Genomic DNA, 17,537 nt, shown 5'->3' with positions numbered 1-17,537 from the left:
AAGCACGCAGTTGTGCAGGGGCAGTCGTAGGTCATTTCCATCTCTGCCGGTCTTTTCCGAGCGTCATTTTGTTTGCTCATAGCTGTGGTCATGCCATGAGTGTTTCACTTATTTTATTTATTTTAACTTAACCTCTAGGCAAATGTTTTTGCCTTGTCCCTTCATTCCTCTGTGCCGTTGTGTGCAGCCGTTCCCCTGCTGCCGGCTGTTTGGGTTGTTTGCACGGATTTGACTCTGGTTGTTGGGACTGTGTGAGTCATGTCGGTGGCAGAAAGCTCGCTCATCCCCTCAGGACAGCTCCTCAGGAGTGGATCCACCGAGTCAAAGGGCACAAGCACTTTCAAGAGACCCGCTACCTCATGCCAAGCAGCTTGCCAGAAAAATTGGCTGTGTTAGGCTCCTGCCAGCCCTGGAACGGTCAGGCTCTATATTTTAAGGCTGGGCTAATGGTGCTCCAGTCTTTGTGTCTCTCTTTCAACTGTGGCCCACCAGCAAAGGGTTGTGTGATTAATAGCCTGTGTTTTGAGTTATGAAAGCAGGGTACTTATTTCCAGAAATAAATCACAGTGCCAGGGAGTGCGTTACTTTTCTCAGGCGGCACAGCGTTCAGCATCAGTCTAAGCTCTGATGTCGCATGTCTCAGGAAGATGCTTCAGAACGAGGGGCGACTTGAGATCACGGGTGAAGAATTGGGGTGTTTAACCTGGGCTCTCTAGAGGAGATGGTGGGCTTCAGCGTGTGATGGCTGTAGCTAACCTGGGAGGGGAGGAGCTTAAACCTCCCATGATTGGCATTGTTCAGGGTGATACAGGCAGGCCAGGGGACATGGACTTCCCCGAGGGTGTTGGTGTGGTGAGATCCCACAGCCATCTTCTGTCTCACCCATCTTGTCCGGACCCTTGTAAGGGATGAGCTGGCCTCCTGAAGAGCAAAGGGCCAGAGAGGGGAACTGGAGAGATCCCAGCTGGTGGTTACCTTTGAAGGTAACACCCAGTGAAGGTGCCATTGGTCAGGAGAGCCACGGCACGTGCATCCCTCCACAGTCCCTCTCCCACCTTCCTCATAAGTTGCCCATCTGAAATAGGGTGCAAGGTCTGGTTTTTCAGGTGCCTTCTTGTTGAAGCTGCTGTTTAATTGGGCGCTCAGTCCTATGCATGTGTATGCCAGAAGGTCTAGTTTGGTAGGACTTCAAGACCATTTATTCGGCTCATGTTGAAGTCTGGAGAGGTATAGCCCTCTGTTGTGTGAGAGATCCTTCTCAGCATGGCTGTTAGAGTTCCAGCCACCTTATATAACTGTGGCTGGCTGATTTAAGAAGACTCCTTCCAAGGCAGGCACAGTGGCGTGTGAGTTCGAGGCTGGCCTGAGCCTGATCTACGTAGAGAGACGCTGTCTCAAAACAAACGTCTCCTGTTTAGATACCTGCTAAGGATTGTCCTTAATAGTTACCACATAACTTATGCTTACATCCCACAGTCTGGGGTTTAACCAGATGGTCCCATTTGGTGCCAGGGAGTCTTTGAGACAAGCCTTTCATTGCAGTGACCACAGCACAGGGAAGCCAGCCACTTCTTCAGAAGGCAATCTTGCCTCTAGGTAGTCACAATATTAGGTGTATCCAATGCTACCATTGGGAAGAACTTTGGAAAAAGCTTTAGCCCCTTCCGTTTGCAGAGATAGAAGCAGACTTTGAAGAGAGGTGACCTATGTACCCACGGTCACTCAGCCAGTAATAACTGACAAGGTTGGTACCAGCTTGACTTTGTGATTCCTGCTGCTCCCAGATCTGGGCCCTGAATTCTCAGCCAGCCTGTTCCTCCGTTCCTCCAACATCCAGTTGAGACCCTTGTCTGTTTTTACCCCTCAGTCCCTTTACCACTAGGTTCCTCAGTGTCTAGACTTCCAGATTCTGACATTTCAAAGCTATTTTGAGCAAAATGTGGGTTAAACTAAATTAAGCTGCTTTTTTCACGGCTCCCAACACAAGAAGGGAATCTTCACTCAGGTGACAGAGGAAAAAGGCTTGTGTCCCACCTCCATCCTTCCTCCTAAATGTTAAACTTCGGTCCCCAGATCTTCCTTCTTCGGCAAGCCACTTTTATGTAATAGACTGGCTCTGGCTCTGGGACTTGCAGAGCATAGTGAGCCTGCAATGACAGCCGCCGCCAGCTGCAGGGAACGGGGAGGATGCTGGCACGTGCCCTGGAGATAGCATTGTTTTTTTAAGGTGGCGGAGGGGGTGTGATGGGACAAAGACTCTTATTCCTGGTTGTTTTCCAGGTGTGTAGGATGGTGGCACTGCCGGATGGCTCAGTGGAGTGAAAGGGGGTTTGTGTGTGCTGTGGGCAGGTGGGAGTGGACACCAGGCAGGGTGAAGTGGAAAGGGAGGTTCGGCATCTCACACACAGGCCCTGCTGGGAACAAATCAAGGGTGACCACCTCATGTAGAATGTCTCTACCCTTGGTCCCAAGAGCCCTGGTCAATCCCGTGATCCCCTGCTTGAAGGAAGCAGAGTGTCAGAGCAAACTCCTGCTCAGCCATCCTGGCCGTTAGTTAGTTCTGTTGCTGGGAAGTGGCTTCTTTTCTCCATGACTGGTTAGGCCAGGATCCTGAGGGGTGAAAGGGGATTCCTCTCAGAGCAGGTGTAATGAGCAAGATGAAGCCCTGGCCCTGCTGCTTGTCTACTACCTGTCCTTGGTCACTTAACTGTTGGTCCTTCTCCCTCATCTGCAGAAGGACACAAGTACCCACCTGCTGGGTTTACCCTACCGGTAAACTAATCACCACACACACACCAACCTGGCAGGGTTCTAATCGTGCTGTGTGACCTTTGCAGTAGGTCATTGTGCAGATGGCAAAAGACGCCAGGTTTTCTGGTGCTGAATGTGCGTGCGTGCGCATGCTTTCCTGCTTGGACCTGTGGCTCTGCCTGATTGCAGACGAGGCCTCCGGGAGGAAGAGGTGGTCCCCGGTGTCCGTTGTCCTTGCTCATTAATAGTACTCAGAGGCAATTAGCAGTTGTTACGCGCTCGTCTGCCAAGTATTGCATTAGGTTCATGTCCCCCTTCCTCCCTCATTTAATCTCGAGCCAAGCCACCAGGTGTGTGTGGGTATTATCCTCTCAACTTCTGGGTCAAGAGATGACACTCAGCAGTCTAGTAACAAGCCTGGGGTCTTGTAAATGGTGGCAGCTGGATTTGTGCCATGTCTGTCTGACCCCAGAGCCACCGCTCTTTCCAGGGTGTCTGAAAGTGGCAGAGGGAGGGGGATGGAGGACAAGCCCAGGAACGGATGGACCGTGTGGTGGGAGATAAGCAGCCGTGTAGATGGGAGAGTCACTCAGAGACGGAGCAGATGGAGAAGGGATTTGGTCTCATGCAGTTGACCTAGCTATGCTAGGATGAAGTTTCAGAGGGCCCTGAAGAAAGCCTGGCATCCTGGTAAAGGGGATTGGTGGTGGTAGAAGGGGACCCGTCATTGGGATAGGGTGCTTCTCTGGTGGGATGGGGTGATACTTTTCTGGTACAAGAAGAATCTGGCAGTGGAGGGGAGGATCCTCTGCAGTAGAAAAGGGAAACACTGATCTCTCCCAGGAAATCCTTTGGGGTCTCAGCCCAGGGGGAGATGGGCAGAGTGAGTGGTGAGTACAGTTCGAGAATGCTTGGCTGCCAGTGTGAAGGCCCACCAAGCAGAGGAACTATGTCAGGGCTGACTGGGAAGCAGCTGGATTTGGGGGCACTCCAATGCCACCTTTTCCTCCCTGGGGCACAGCAGAGGAGCTGATAATCTGTGGGTCATTAAAGCTGTGATTGTGGCTGTAGATACTGTTGTCAGGCATGCTTGTGGGTTGTGACTGGTCTGCTGCTGGTTCTGGACAAGGCAATGCAGACTCACTTTAGCTTCGGGTTAAGGAAAGGAAGGAGCCTGCTGGGAATGTTCATGAAAGGAGCAGAGGAGAAAATGGAATGTTCAGTGTCTCTCAGGGTAGGGAGGGGTGGCTGCTCCTGTGGGTGCCTGTGAGGGTGAGGCCTTGGGACTCACACAGGCCTTTTATCCCTTTCTCTTTAATAGTCTTAACTACGGTCACACTGTTGCCTGGCCATTCTGATTGGGTTTCCTATCTGTCAGGCTCTCAAATCCCGCCTCTTGGCAAACTCCACACCTTCTGTGCTCACAGACCCCTGAAGGCTCCCTGCCTGCTGTGGGGACCCTCTAACCTGTTTGCTGGCTCGTGTTACCCAGCTCCTGCACTGGGTGTAATTGCTCAGGACCCTGGTTTGGACCCCCCCCCCCAATGCTCCCAGATGTCACCAGCAGCCTTTCTCCATATAGCCTGGCCTGCTTGTCTGTCTCACTTGGGGGCTGCTCTTATCATTTTGTCCTTCTTCCTGGGCTGGGCTCTTCCTTGTCCCTTCTCTGGCTCCAGATCTTGGAAACTTCAGTTGCTTCACGGCTTATCCTCTAGTTTGGAGGACATGTGTTGTTCATGGGTGCTTTTTCACATGTCTGTTGGCTGCAACCCCAGAAATCCTAGCCCACTGCCATCTTCTTCAGTCCAAGAAAGAAGCTGCCTTCTACTGCTGGTCCATCTCCCGTGTTGGGCTGCGTTCCATCCTTGGAGGCAGAGCATCCCGTTTAGACTTCTCTTCCCACTTGCTGTGAAGTCGTTGGAGGTGACTGCATGGACCTTTTTCCCTTACCTGTTCAGTCACCCAGCTGGTCACCCTATCCTGCCAATCCTAAGGTTCCAGGTAGATGAGTCTATCGTTTATCCTGACACTCCTCATGACCACTGTCAAGTTCTAGGCCTGCAGGGAACCAACTGCCCTCAATCAGTCCCATTCTGGACACCCATTGTGCTGGGGTCTCCCTGGGTTTCATGGCCCTTTCTAGGCCTCTTATCTCTTAAAGCCACCAAGGACTCACGTTGTGACATGCTCTCTGAGGGTTGGTATCTGGTATCTGTAGGCTGTCATGTTTACTAAGCTTTCCAATGAGCAGTTAGGGCATCTTGCTCTCCAAAGCTCTTAAACTTAAGTAAGGGTGAGGACCTGCAGTAAGACTGAAAAGATAGACCCTTCACAGAGACTTCTGTGTAGCCTTGTGTAAGGGAGGCCCGGTGCCAGCCCTAGCTTCTCCTTGTGTGATGGATTTTGGGCAAAGTCAATTTGTTCAGGGTATTTCCAGAGAAGCTTAATGCTACTGTGTCAGTAAACATTGGGCCATAGGCTTTAGTGGGTGGCTGGAAAGTGGTGTGTTTGTTGTCAGGTGGTCCTTGGTTGCATGACCTAAGGGACTGTCTGGATTTATATAAAGGAAGCCAGGGTTTGTGGGAGATTCATATTCCTACGGTTTCAATGATGGGCACCGTGTCCCCGAGGCGAGTAGCACGTCGGCTGCCTGGCAGGTGCCTGCCAGCCCAGGGTGGTTGATCTGGGGGTGAGGGTCCCTGACCAGGGCAGTTTCCTGACTATTCTGAGGGTACCAAGTCACTGTTTCTACAACACACGGTCTAGTTGTTTCCTCACTTGTTGTGTGCACTGAACCGTGGACTTGTAGTGTTCAGGGCATAAGCCCCTGTGGAGCAGTGGGGTGACACGCAGCGGTCAGCTGTGAAGGACTGTTCCTGTGAGCTTTGAAGATGGGCTGTACAAATCACTGGGTCCTCAGGCTGAGGCTGTCAAGGAACCTGACTCCTGGGAAGCTTTACTCTGGGGAGAAGGAACCCCGATTCTGGTGGCAGATTCCATTGGAAATCGCTAGGGAAGGGGCACATTTCTCTCTTCCCTCTGTTGAGCTGGCCATGGGTGTTAGATGTTATGTTAGTGAATGCTCTTTATGGTGTTTTATGATTTGTAAAGCATATTTGAGAAGTTACCCAACTGTCAGAGCCGTGCCACCAGGGAGGCATTTATTATTACCCCCATGGCACAAGCGAGTCACAGAGCCTCTGAAAGGGTGAGTGCCGTTGCTGGGTACCTTAGCTTTGAGGGGCAAAGCATAGACACAGCTCAAGACATTGGGCTATGAAGAGGAGATGACATGACCGGCGTGGGATGCATCAGAAATTTAGATGACTTGTTTGCGTGTTCCTGGAAGATATTCAAATTCCTCTCCATGTGGAAGAGGATAGCATGTGGTCTCCAGTTGCCTCTGCATCTGTGGTTTTGCTCTATGACCTCCGTCCTTGTTGCTGGTTGCTTTGAAGCTTGTTGTTGTAGTCAGTGTTCTTTTGCTGTGAAGAGAAACCATGACTACAGCAACTTGTATAAAGGAAAACATTTAATTGGGGCTGACTTACAGTTCATAGGTTTAGTCCATTGTCATGGCTGGAGGCATGGTGGCACGCAGGCAGGCATGGTGCTGCAGAGGTAGCTGAGCGTTCTACACCCGATCAGCAAACAACAGGAAGAGAATGAAACACTGCATCTGACACCTCAAAGTTAGCCCCCAGTGACACACTTCCTCCAGCAAGGCCATCCCTACTCTAACAAGAGCATATCTCCTATTCCCTGTCAAGTAGTGTCATTTCCTAATGACCAAGCATTTAAACATATAAGTAAGTCTATGGGAGCTATCCCTATGCAAACTACCACACCTGCTGACAGGGGCCTGGGCACTGTCCTCACTATCAGCATGGAAACTCCTCTTGCCTCTCTCTGGTGCTGGGACCTTAGTTTCCTAGGTTTTGTGACACTCGTTCTTCATTTCTTTCTCTCTCTTTTTTTTTGTATTGGAAGAGCATGAGTTCCCATGACTTTCTGAGAAAGAGTGTGTTGGTGGTACACTTCGCACATCTGAGATATCTTCAGCTGGTGTGAATAACTCTTTCTGATTGGCAGGTCGTGTGGCTGGGTGCACAGTGATGCACTTCCGAGAACTCTGGAGGCAGTGCTCTCCCATCTATGCAGGGAGCAGTCACTTGCCTCTGGTCTGTCATGAGTGGAGCTGCTGACTATGTAGTTGGACTTCCTTGTCGCCCTTTCTTTGGACCGCCAGCCCCCAAATAATGACATGGAGATTTATTATTATTTATTATTATTTATGACAGCTTGGCAGTTAGTTTAGGCTTGTTTCTAACTGGCTCTTATAGCTTAAATTAACCTGTTTCTATTAATCTATGTCCTGCCATTTGGCTCTTCACCTCTCCTCCATTCTGTATGTCCAACTCCCTCCATATGTCTCTGGTATCTCCCTCTCTTCTTCCCAGAGTTCCTGTCTCTGCCTGGAAGTCCCGCCTATTCTCTCCTGACTAGCGATTGGACGTTCAGCTTTTTAATTAAACCAGTCACAGCAATCCATCTTCACACAGTGTACAAATATCCCACAACAAGCAGGCTTTTGCCTCTGGTCTATCATGGGTGGGGCTGTTGTTTGTAGGCTCTCCTTTTGTCAGTGGTATTCAGGAAGTATTCAGTTCCTGTAAACAGGCCTGGGCATCTGCTTGGCAGTTCCTCCTTTCTCCTGTTTCCCCAGCACCCGACTCTACTTTCAGTCCTCTCTTCATCTTGCCCACAGAGGCACCTGGATCCTCAGGTTCCCAGGAGCTTGGGGATACTTGGCTTATTCTATTGGCCAGGTCTCTGTGATTGTTTGGCCGAGTGAGAAAGCCTTCACCTCGTGCCCATTCTTTCCATCCTGGATGGGAGAGTGCATGCTTCCCAGGGTTTTCTAGGAGGGATGCAGTGTGCCCTTGCATGCAAACGTTGGTCTCTCAAAGAGTTCTTGTTGATGGGCGACACTATATTGTGTATGTATATATTCCAGATACCCTCATCAGCATACATGGAAGGCAGGGTGAGGTGGGGGCCAAGTGGGATCTCTGGAGATAGAGGCAGGTGTGGTGCTCTGGGAGGGGCTGCTTGGCTCCATCCTCCAGCAAGAACATATGTTTGGGATGGATCATCTGCGGGCAGCGTGAAAGGGCCAGAAGCTGGACTCATGGGTCTTGGTGGCTTGGTTTCTAGGTTGTCCTGCCAGCCTGGCTGTCCTCCACAAAGGTCTCTTCGCTCATTGAGAGAATCTCCGACCCTAAGGACTTGAAGAAACTTCTCAGGACCCGCAATAATGTGCTGGTGCTTTACTCAAAATCTGGTGAGTGACCCTTCCAGACCTTGGGGATCACCTATCGGGGGAGATGGGATGGGGGAGAGAGGACCAGAGGGACATTAGTATTCTAACTTCCTTTGGAGGCTACCTAGGGCACTGGGTTACTTTTGCAATCTGGGGGTCATTTCAGTTCCTTTTTCTGAGCTTCCTGGAAGAAGAAGGCTCTGGGACCCCTACCTAGCCCAGCAGAGGACCGTATGAGTCCTGGATGAACACCTTGACTCCCCGCCAGCCACAGGTCCAGCCCTGCTAGGGCAGGCTTCATGGGAGCTGTTGATTAACTACCAGGCTGGCCTGTTGCCAGCTGAACTGGTCCCAGGCCTGGGGACATTTACCTGCACCAGTAGTCCTGGTCTTGCCTGACTCCCGCTGTGGGGTGAGATACAAAACTGACTTTGGAGTGGATGCCTAAAAGTTCAGGCCCAGAAACCTCTGTGGACGGGAGCAGCCACCTGCCCCTCCTCTGACCTTGGGCTGGTAAGGGTACAATGGACAGTTTGCTTGGCTCTTGGCAGTGACTTTGGGGAAGGGCAAGAGACTGGCTGTCGATGTGGTTCCAGCAGAGTTAAGTGTTTTTGCTGCTCCTAAGGATGCCAAGTTTTCTGTGTCCTGGAGGAACAGCAGCCAGTGGCTAGGCCAGTTCTGGGCACAGATCCCCTTGGCAGCTCATCTTCTACACTCATTGGCACTCTGGGCTGATGGATGATTTGGCCGTGTGTCCCTCTTGAAGGCTGTGCCCTCTGAGCATTCATGACATATGGCTGCTCTTGCCACTTGCTGCTTCTGAAGGTCTGGATGTACTTTCACCAAGTTTCCTGTTGGGAGCCCAATGTGTGACCATGTTTTTCTGTGAGTAGGGAAACTGAGACCAAAGGAAACTTGTTTCTCTTGAAGGTTGGGCTTGGGGTAACCCCCTTGTAAACTCCTGGGTCTTCTCAGGGGCAGGTGTTGTTATTGGGACCATTTATGAGCCTGTTCATTTGCTCCTTTGCCACAAGGGAGGCAGTGCAGATTGTCAGATAGTATCCCATTTACTTTTATTTTTATTTTTGGTTTTTCAAGACAGGGTTTCTCTGTGTAACAGCTCTGGCTGTCCTGGAACTCACTTTGTGGACCAGGCTGGCCTCGAACTCACAGACATCCAAGTGCTGGGGTCAAAGGTGTATGCCACCACTGCCCTGCTTGTATCCCATTTACAAATGAGGTCATCGAGATAAGAGGACATGACACTTGAGTCCAGCCATTCCTGGTGGTGGAACTGGTCCCCTGTGTCATCTCTGTACCTCACTTCCTCAGATGGAGGATGGGATCAAGTGAGTTATCTCTGCAATGTTGGGGCTTTGGAGTCAGCCCAGGTCTGAGACAGAAGGCCTCCTGAGTGGGAAGTTGGGGTCAGTGAGATCTGCCATGGAGGCAGGATCCAGCCATTGCTTTGCCCCTTATCTGGCTCCGCCTTTGTTCGGTTCATCAGAATTACAGCCCCTATGCTGCCTCAGTGTGCTGGGGGCAGGGCCTGGGCAATGACTTCACCTCCTGCATCTTGCCTGTGCTTACTGCTCCAGATTCTGGCCTCCAGTGGGTTTTCTGAGCACTTAGAAACTGGATTTCATCCCCTCCTCCTCCCATCCTTCCAAGCAGCTCTCCCCTCCCGATGGTGGGGTACTTCCTATTGTTCTTCCACTTCATCCATACCCTCTCTTTGCCCCAGTGGTGAGCACAGAGGAACAATCGCTTCCCTGCTTCAGTGGTTTGCTGCCTCCTGCTGCCCTGGCTGGGGTTTCTTGGGAATGCCTCTTCTCAACCACTCCGAGTATATTTCTTAAGCGATGCTTATTGTCCGCCTCTGTGAAAGGCTTCAGCATGCTTTGTGTTCACAAACAGCTCCCATTTCCACCCTGGAAGAGCAGCTCCTCAGAGGCACATAATTCAGATATCATTTCTGCTTGGCCTTGGGTTTATCATGGGGTTCCGGGCAGGAGAAGGCAGCAGATTGCTCTTTGTCGGGCTCTGTCTGATGGGCTCTTTGAGAAACTTACATTCATGGGATCATAAGGAGGAGGGAACTAAGAGTCTGCCAGGTGCAGGTGTCAAAACCAGCCGTAAGCACTGTGCGGCAGACCATTAGAGACCGACAGAGTTGAAATCCAGAAGCTTGTCCACAGGACCCTGCTGTCCAACGGTATTACCTGGAAGCTCTGGCCGCATCCTCAGGAATTGTCCCCAAGACCCCACCCTGCCCATGGGCCAGAGCCCTTGGACTCAAATGTTTCATCTTTCATTTTTTTCAGAGGCAGCAGCCGAAAGTCATCTCAAGCTACTGTCCACTGTGGCCCAGGCAGTGAAAGGACAGGGCACCATCTGCTGGGTGGACTGTGGGTATGTGCTGGGGACCCAGGGCACAGGGCTGGGGGTTCTGGTGGCTGGGGTGCAAGGGAGAGCATGATGGAGAGATCCTTGAGGTGACACGGGGATCTCTTGTACCTTACAGAGGGAAGGTTTGGCTCCCCGCCCCTGTCTTCCCATTCCCTGCCCCCTTTTCTCTCATTTTCCTGGAGCTTTCTCGTATGTCCTGTGTGTTACTTATTTATCATCTCAGAGGGCGGTAGGCAGAGGGCTTCTTCCCTACTGGAAGAGAGGAGCCTTGATTCCAGGCACAAGTGATTTTTTTTTTTTCAGGGCCACTCACTTGGCTGGCGATGGGTCTGCAGACATGAGCCATGAGCTTTGCCCCCAATCCAGGCCCTTCTCACTCCTACACCACAAACAGTGTCCTCAGCTGGCCACCGGACTAGACTGCCTGGGCCTGAGTTTGTGGGCCCTGCGCCTGAGTGAGTCCTAAAGGACAGATGGAAGTGGAGTGTTGGTCCACACTGATTTGTAAGCTGCAGAGGGGAGAGAGAACAGCACAGGAGAGTCATGCATTGAGGTGTGTGCGTGGATGCGTGTGTCTAGCTTCATGCGTCTAGATTCATGCCGACACCAGCTGAGCAGAAACGGCTGCTCACTAGGTGGCTGCTGAGGTCTTAGCCACTGGTTAACTGTAGTTTACAGTTGGGTTGACAGTACTCCCATCTTTCAGGTGCTTCTGTCACCTCCATTTTACCAACAGTGCTCTATGGAACTGGGCAAATGACAGAATCTATCAGAGGAGACAGGACACTTTGGAATTTCCATATCTGAAGATGACAGCAGTTCTGCCAAGCATCCTTAAGAGGGTCACGGGTGCCAGGAATGAGCAGAAGGGCTTTGACGTAGCGGCTCTTCCCTCCAGCTTTACCAATCAGCTATTACCGAGCACTCACTCTGTGCTTTGAGGGCTCCCAGATAAATAGTCGTGCCTTCCAGGAGCTCAGTGTGTGAGGAAGGAGCAGACATCACGCCAGGGCAGATGCTGCCAAGTGAGGCGTGCTCTAAACAGGCTCATGATCTAAGAGACAGTCTGTGTGCATGGCCTGGAGAGGTCAAGAAAACTTTGCAGAGGCAGTGAGGTTCCAGGAAAAGGACGAAGACCTGAGATGGCCATGTACTGCTCGTGCCCTGGCTTTTCCTGCCTGAGCTCCCTGCAGCTTAGCTCCCAAGTACTGCCTGTGAGGATGAGCAAACTGCTTTCAGAGGGGCTATGGAACCTCCAGAGCAGGATACCTGAGCTAGTGGGGCCTGGGATCAATGGGTAAAGAGAGATTAGATTAGGGATTACGACTAATTTACAGTCTTAGTGTCTGGGGCTAGCGCCAGTGGGAGAATCCTGTGACGTTGATATGCTGGAATTAAACTCTAGGCGGAGGTAGGTTAGAGCCTTGAAGAGGTTCCTTGTTCAAGAGGCAGGACTGGTCCAACAGTGCCTCTCGGTTTATCAGATTCATCCTTGTAAGAGGAAGTACAGTCTCAAACGTTAAAGAGCTTTAGTGGAGTTTAGCCAAGGAGGTGGATTTGGGTCTGGGTTTAGGATCAGAGGCAAAATACTGCTGACTGATGGCTTCTGGTCCCTGTAAGCCACCCTGAGTGATAGATCTCAGGGACCACAAAGAGATCCCAAGAGATGAGCTGGCGTCTGCCCTCTCATTCCTCTTCCTGTGAATCCTAAAGGCACTTAACCATGGGGACTCCATGGCATTCTAGAAATCAGCTTAGCCTCACATGCCACCTGTCTGTGTCCCTGAGCTTGGGATGAGACCCTCACATTATTGACAGGAGTGTATGGAGTGGTTTTCTGGTACTGTCTGCGGAGGAAGGAGGAAATGGCCTGGAACCAGTGTTGCTTTTTTCACCTCCTGCTAGGAAGCAACAGATGGTCAGCTAGCCACCACACAGTAAGTTCTGCTAAGGTTCCATCTCAGTCTCCCCAGCTAGACTACTTCCTGCCATGCCATCAGTAGATGGCAGCCAGAATGGGGGTGCTGTGGTTTTGCTGGGGTAACCAGGAGGGTCAACAAGGACCAGGCCACTGAGCTTTTCCTCTTTAAAGGGAACGGGGAAAGAGAAGATGCTGCTACCGTGTTGGGTCATCTTTGTAGGTGTGTGGAGTGACAGACACAGTCTGGGACATAGGAGGACTCCAGGCTGGAGGACCAGGCACTCCAGTTCCTAGCCCCGTGACTGAGGGGAGCCATTTAACCTAAGTCTGTTTCCTTATCTGCAAAACGTGAAAAGGCTGCATGTTCTGTCTTTTCCCAGTTTCTGTGGTGAAGAAGAGATAAGTGAAAGTTCTAGAATCGAAACAGGGTTTAAATGGGAGGTGCTGTTCTGTTACCATCATTTCTCACCTAGCTGGATATTGGGGGGAAATGGACATTTGTTTGTTTGGTAAGGTTTCTTTTTTTCTTTTTTAAATGACCATCCTTGCTTTACTTGCTCTCAAGATGTGTGAAGCGAGCTTGACATGGCGGCACCCACCTGCAATCCCAGTACTCAGCCCGCTGAGGCAGGAGGAGTGTGTTGGAGGCCAGCCATGGCATGTAGTGGGTTTTGTACAGCTGCAGGGCAGAGGGCCTGGCTTTGAGTTTGTACTGTGGGATGTTTGGCTTTCTGGACCGCAGTCTGACATGTGTGACCTGAGCAGCAGGACCTTCCAGATTGCTCCCGTCCCTAAATGATCTGCTTCAGAGAATTCCCAAAGCTGCCAGCCTGCTGTGCTTAACTGTCTGGTGGGCATTGCCTTCCAGTGCTAGAGTCTGGTTTGTGGGGCTTCCTCACAGTCTGGGGTACCCTCTCCCCCCTGACATGTTCCTTTCTCTTCCTTTGCAGTTTACTCCCAGAGAGGAGCCGAGTCTCTGCTACTGCAGTTCGTTGGTCTTCTTTTCTCCGTTATTCTCCCAAGGATGTCTCTAAGTTTTCTTTGGTTTTCTGTCTCTTTCCCTGTCTTTTCCATATGCACACCTGCTGACCCTCATGTGTCTGTCTACTGACTTTCCCCGAGACCCTGGCTATCTCTTGAGCACATGGATTCTGTCTGCAGAAGCTCCAGTTCTCCTTTTTCCCACTCTCTCCCAGCTCCGACCTCTACAGTTGCTTGGCAGACTGGGAGTGGCTGTGCCCTGGGCCACATGTGATGGCGTTGGTAGCTCCCTGGTGTGGCACTGGGATGGGCCTGCGTGGTACTGCCATCCAGGAGGCTGAACCAGGCCTGGTACACTAGTTCTGTGAGCAGAGCTCCCCTCAGCTGCTGGCTGCTTGCTTTCCCTGGAGTGCAAGGCCACTGCCTAACCATATTCCCTTCCTTCCCTTTTCCCATCTGCTTGATTTCCCTGAAGCAGTAATGGCTCCCCAGATGCAAGATTAGGGGCCTGCCAGGACAGGTGTAATGTATTTTGAGGTCTTATGTTTTCTTCTAAGAATTAATTTGAATTTTGCATTTCCTCCTTCTTGCCTAAGCAAGGCAAATGTTACATCCCATGAGAGAAAATAGACTCCCCTAAGAAGCATCTTGCTTGTTCTGTGGCTTTAGATATCTTCTGGCATATGGCATGCATTTGAGGAATAAGTTCCAACTGAGAAGCAAAGCCTTAGACCAGTGGTTCTCAACCTTCCTAATGCTGTGGCCCTTTAATACAGCCCCTTATTCTGGGGTGACCCCAACTGTAAAATTATTTCCACTGCTACTTCATAACTATATTTTTCAACCGTTATGGGTTATAATGTAAATATCTGATATGTGACCCCTGTGAAAGGGTCATTCAGCCTTCAGAGGGGTTGTGACCTGCAGGTTGAGAACTGCTGCCTTAGATAGACGCTGGTCCGGACAGGTAGGAGGAGAAGGGGGCCTTTACCCACCAGAAAGGAGAGGCCACAGGCCTCTTACCGCAGTATCCAACGCATACCTTGTCGCCTACTTCAGAGGTAGGCACCAAGGAGACTAGCCGACCGGGCATCGTTCTGCTAGCATCCCTTCAGGGACTTAAGGTTTAACTTCTCCAGGACTGCTCTCGCTGTCTCCTCATCATATCTCTGTCCTTGTTTGGCACCGAGCAGCCACTGTCATCCTGTCCTGTGTTTTACAGCTCAGGCTTCCCTGAAGGGCCTACCTGCTGGTGGTGGCGCCAGGCCTAGAAGCCGTATGCCAGCTGGCTGAGAAGCCATCTCCTAGCACAGGCTCAGGCCGCAGGTCTAGAAAGACCCAGCAGCTCCTCCTCTTAGCCTCCGCATCTTCTCTGTCTCTCACTCTCAGTCCTGGATCTGACTCCTCAGAGTTTAAGCACTCTGTACCCCGCAGCAGACACCCTAGACTGGCAACCTCGTCCCCACTTGTACCTGTCTCTTGGGGTGCAGGGTATGGGATGTGCAGAGGCCTCCGAGATCTTTCCCTCCTCGTTCTTTGTAGCGAAGGTGGAGGAGTAGAGAGGGGGTGGTTATGGCCTTGACGCCTCCTGGCAGACTGATGTGTAGTTCCTGCCAGTCAGAGGAGAGCCTGGCTCTCTGGGACTTCTGGCAAAGCTCACTTCTCTGCCTTTGTCTCCTTTTCCCCTAGAGTCTCAGTCGCGAGCTGCAGGAGGGAAGGAGGCAGTGGATCAATTAATTGTTCTTAATCTCTCAACTCAGATCCTTTTAAGTGCTAAGGAGCATGGGTAATTTTCTTCCCTTCCTGAACTCTTACGACTTTGACTGTCTGAGCTGCACAATTAGTACTCACGCACGTGCATACTTAGACACGCTAAGAGACAGGATTATCTGGAGAGAGGGCAGAGAGCTGAGGGGACCCCCTTGGGATTTGTCACCTGGCAGGATTCCTGGTGCCCAGGAAGCCAGAAGTTCAGGGCCCTGTCCTAGCAGCTCCAAGATAGCATCTTACATTCATCTCTCATTCCGCTAATTCACCTGTCCAGTCAAGTTATTGTTTGAATGCCACCGTGTGCCAGCTCCTCTGGTGACCCTAAGGAGCAGCTGTGAATGAAGGCATGGCCTTGCCTTCAGGGGGCGAGCTTTTCTGATGGGCCGGAGCAGGCAGAGACAAGTGGAGAGAGACGAGGGAGAAGGGAGGTTGGGAGAGATTTGATAGGAAAGGAGCCACATCTTGTTCCATCCCCGTGACAGAGTGTGTAGGAGGCAGGGGAGAGTTGAGGACCTTAGGCAGTGTCCTATAACCTGAGGAAGAGGGTTATATAGTCTGCAACATGGAAGCCTGGGATAGAGATGGGCGAATTCCATCCCTGCAAGCTGGGCTAGGCCGCAGGACCACCCCAAGGAAGAGACTAGGTGTTCCTGTGTTCCCTGGTCCAGGTTCCACCACCCACATTGCTTAGCATGATGCTTTGCTGCTGAAGGGGAGCTGAGGCTTCATTTCTGGGACTCTCCCATGGCCTAGGTTTTGGCTGCCAGACTGGATGGGGCCTGGGGAGGTCACACGGCAGCCAAAGCAAAGTTCCTGCACCGATTGTTGTTGCTCTTGATGATGGGAAGGTGATCAGAGGATTTGCTGAACAGAGCAGGGTGGGTGAAGAAAGTGTCGGGGTTGGTTGTAAATATCCTGAGCGTGGCCCTCTCTCCAGGTCCTTAACTCAGGGCAGGGAAGGGGCCCTCGTTGGCTGCTGTTTGACACACAGGCTTCAGCAGTTCAGATTCACAATAGACTCCCCAAAGGTAGGGGTAAACCCAGACCCAGACAGCTGCTGTCAGAAGAGCCTTGTATGTGGCCGGCTCCAGGCTTTAGGGTGAGAGGGTTTAGGCTAGATGCTGTGTGTCGCCTTCTGATGCCTTCTTTCAGCCTGTCCAGCTCACCTCTTTGTCCCAAACCCAGCTCATTTCTCTTAACACTCTGTTTCCTGTCCTTTGCCGTCTTCTGTCTCCCTGTGATGTCGCTGCTCCCTGCCCTTCCTCTGTGTGTTCCTCATGTCATTCTTGAGTCTCTACTGTTTGCTGTTGTTGTTTTTACTCTTTGGCTCTTTACTCTTTTGGGGTCCCGCCACCCAGCTCCCAAATAAATCACACACAGAGGCTTATTACTTATAAATGCCTGGCCTTAGCTTGGCTTGTTTATAGCCAGCTCTTCTTAAATTATCCCGGCTTCCTTTTGCCGCTGGGCTTTTCCCTTTTCTTACTTCTGTAATCTTACTTTCACTCTTACTCTGGCTGGGTGGGTGGCTGGCCCCCCCATTTTTTTGCCCCTAGATCTTCTTTTTCTCAGATTTTTTCCTTCTGTTTATTCTCTCTGCCTGCCAGGTCCATTTATCCTTTCTCCTGCCTCACTATTGGTTGTTCAGCTCTTTATTAGACCATCAGGTGTTTTAGGTAGACAAAGTAACACAGCTTCAGAGAGGTAAACAAATGCAATATAGAAGAATGCAATACATCTTTACATCATTAAACAAATGTTCCACAGCATAAAAGAATGTGACACATCTTAAAATAATATCCCCTAACAGTTCACAGTCCAGTGATTAGAAGAGGTAACGGTCACAATGGTCATCAAACATCTGGGACTATAGAGAGAGGGATGCTGGAGACCTGGGTGAGGAAGGGAGTGGTGCCATCTGCATCCACCTGCACCCTCTTCATCCAGATGACCGACCTTCCTTCCTTCCTTCCTTTTTTTCTTTTCTTTTTTTTTTGGTTTTTCAAGACAGCGTTCCTCTGTGTAGCCCTGGCTGTTCTGGAACTCACTCTTTAGACCAGGCTGGCCTCACACTCAAAAGTCCTGACTCTGCTTCCTGAGTGCTGGGATTAAAAGTGGTGCCACCACCACCCAGCCAGACATGTTTCCCCCACCTCTGTTTTTTGGTTTTTGTTTTGTTTTTTCGAGACAGGGTTTCTCTGTGTAACAACCCTAACTGTCCTAGAACTAGCTCCTACAGACCAGGCTGGCCTTGAACTTACGGAGATAGAGATCCATCTGCCTCTGCCTCTGCCTCTTGAGATTGCTGTGATTAAAGACATGTACCACCACCACCCGGCTCCAGACATGTTTTCTTAATCTGAAAATCTCTCCCTTACATTG

At 51.0% G+C, this 17,537-nt stretch overlaps 1 protein-coding gene across 1 annotated transcript in view; it reads left to right on the top strand.

Moving 5' to 3' along the window:
• The window catches only part of Pdia5 (protein disulfide isomerase family A member 5), an 89,707-nt gene that overhangs the window by 15,316 nt on the left and 56,854 nt on the right, over positions 1-17,537 (top strand). The window contains exons 2-3 of the mRNA XM_005344890.2: positions 7,969-8,095; positions 10,399-10,486. Of these exons, the coding sequence (XP_005344947.1) occupies positions 7,969-8,095; positions 10,399-10,486 (215 nt within the window). The remainder of the gene's footprint in view (positions 1-7,968; positions 8,096-10,398; positions 10,487-17,537) is intronic.

This window comes from Microtus ochrogaster, chromosome 2 (assembly GCF_000317375.1).
Source record: "Microtus ochrogaster isolate Prairie Vole_2 chromosome 2, MicOch1.0, whole genome shotgun sequence".
In the NCBI taxonomy this organism is placed as follows: Eukaryota; Metazoa; Chordata; class Mammalia; order Rodentia; family Cricetidae; genus Microtus; species Microtus ochrogaster.
This window is presented reverse-complemented; position numbering and strand designations above follow the sequence as displayed.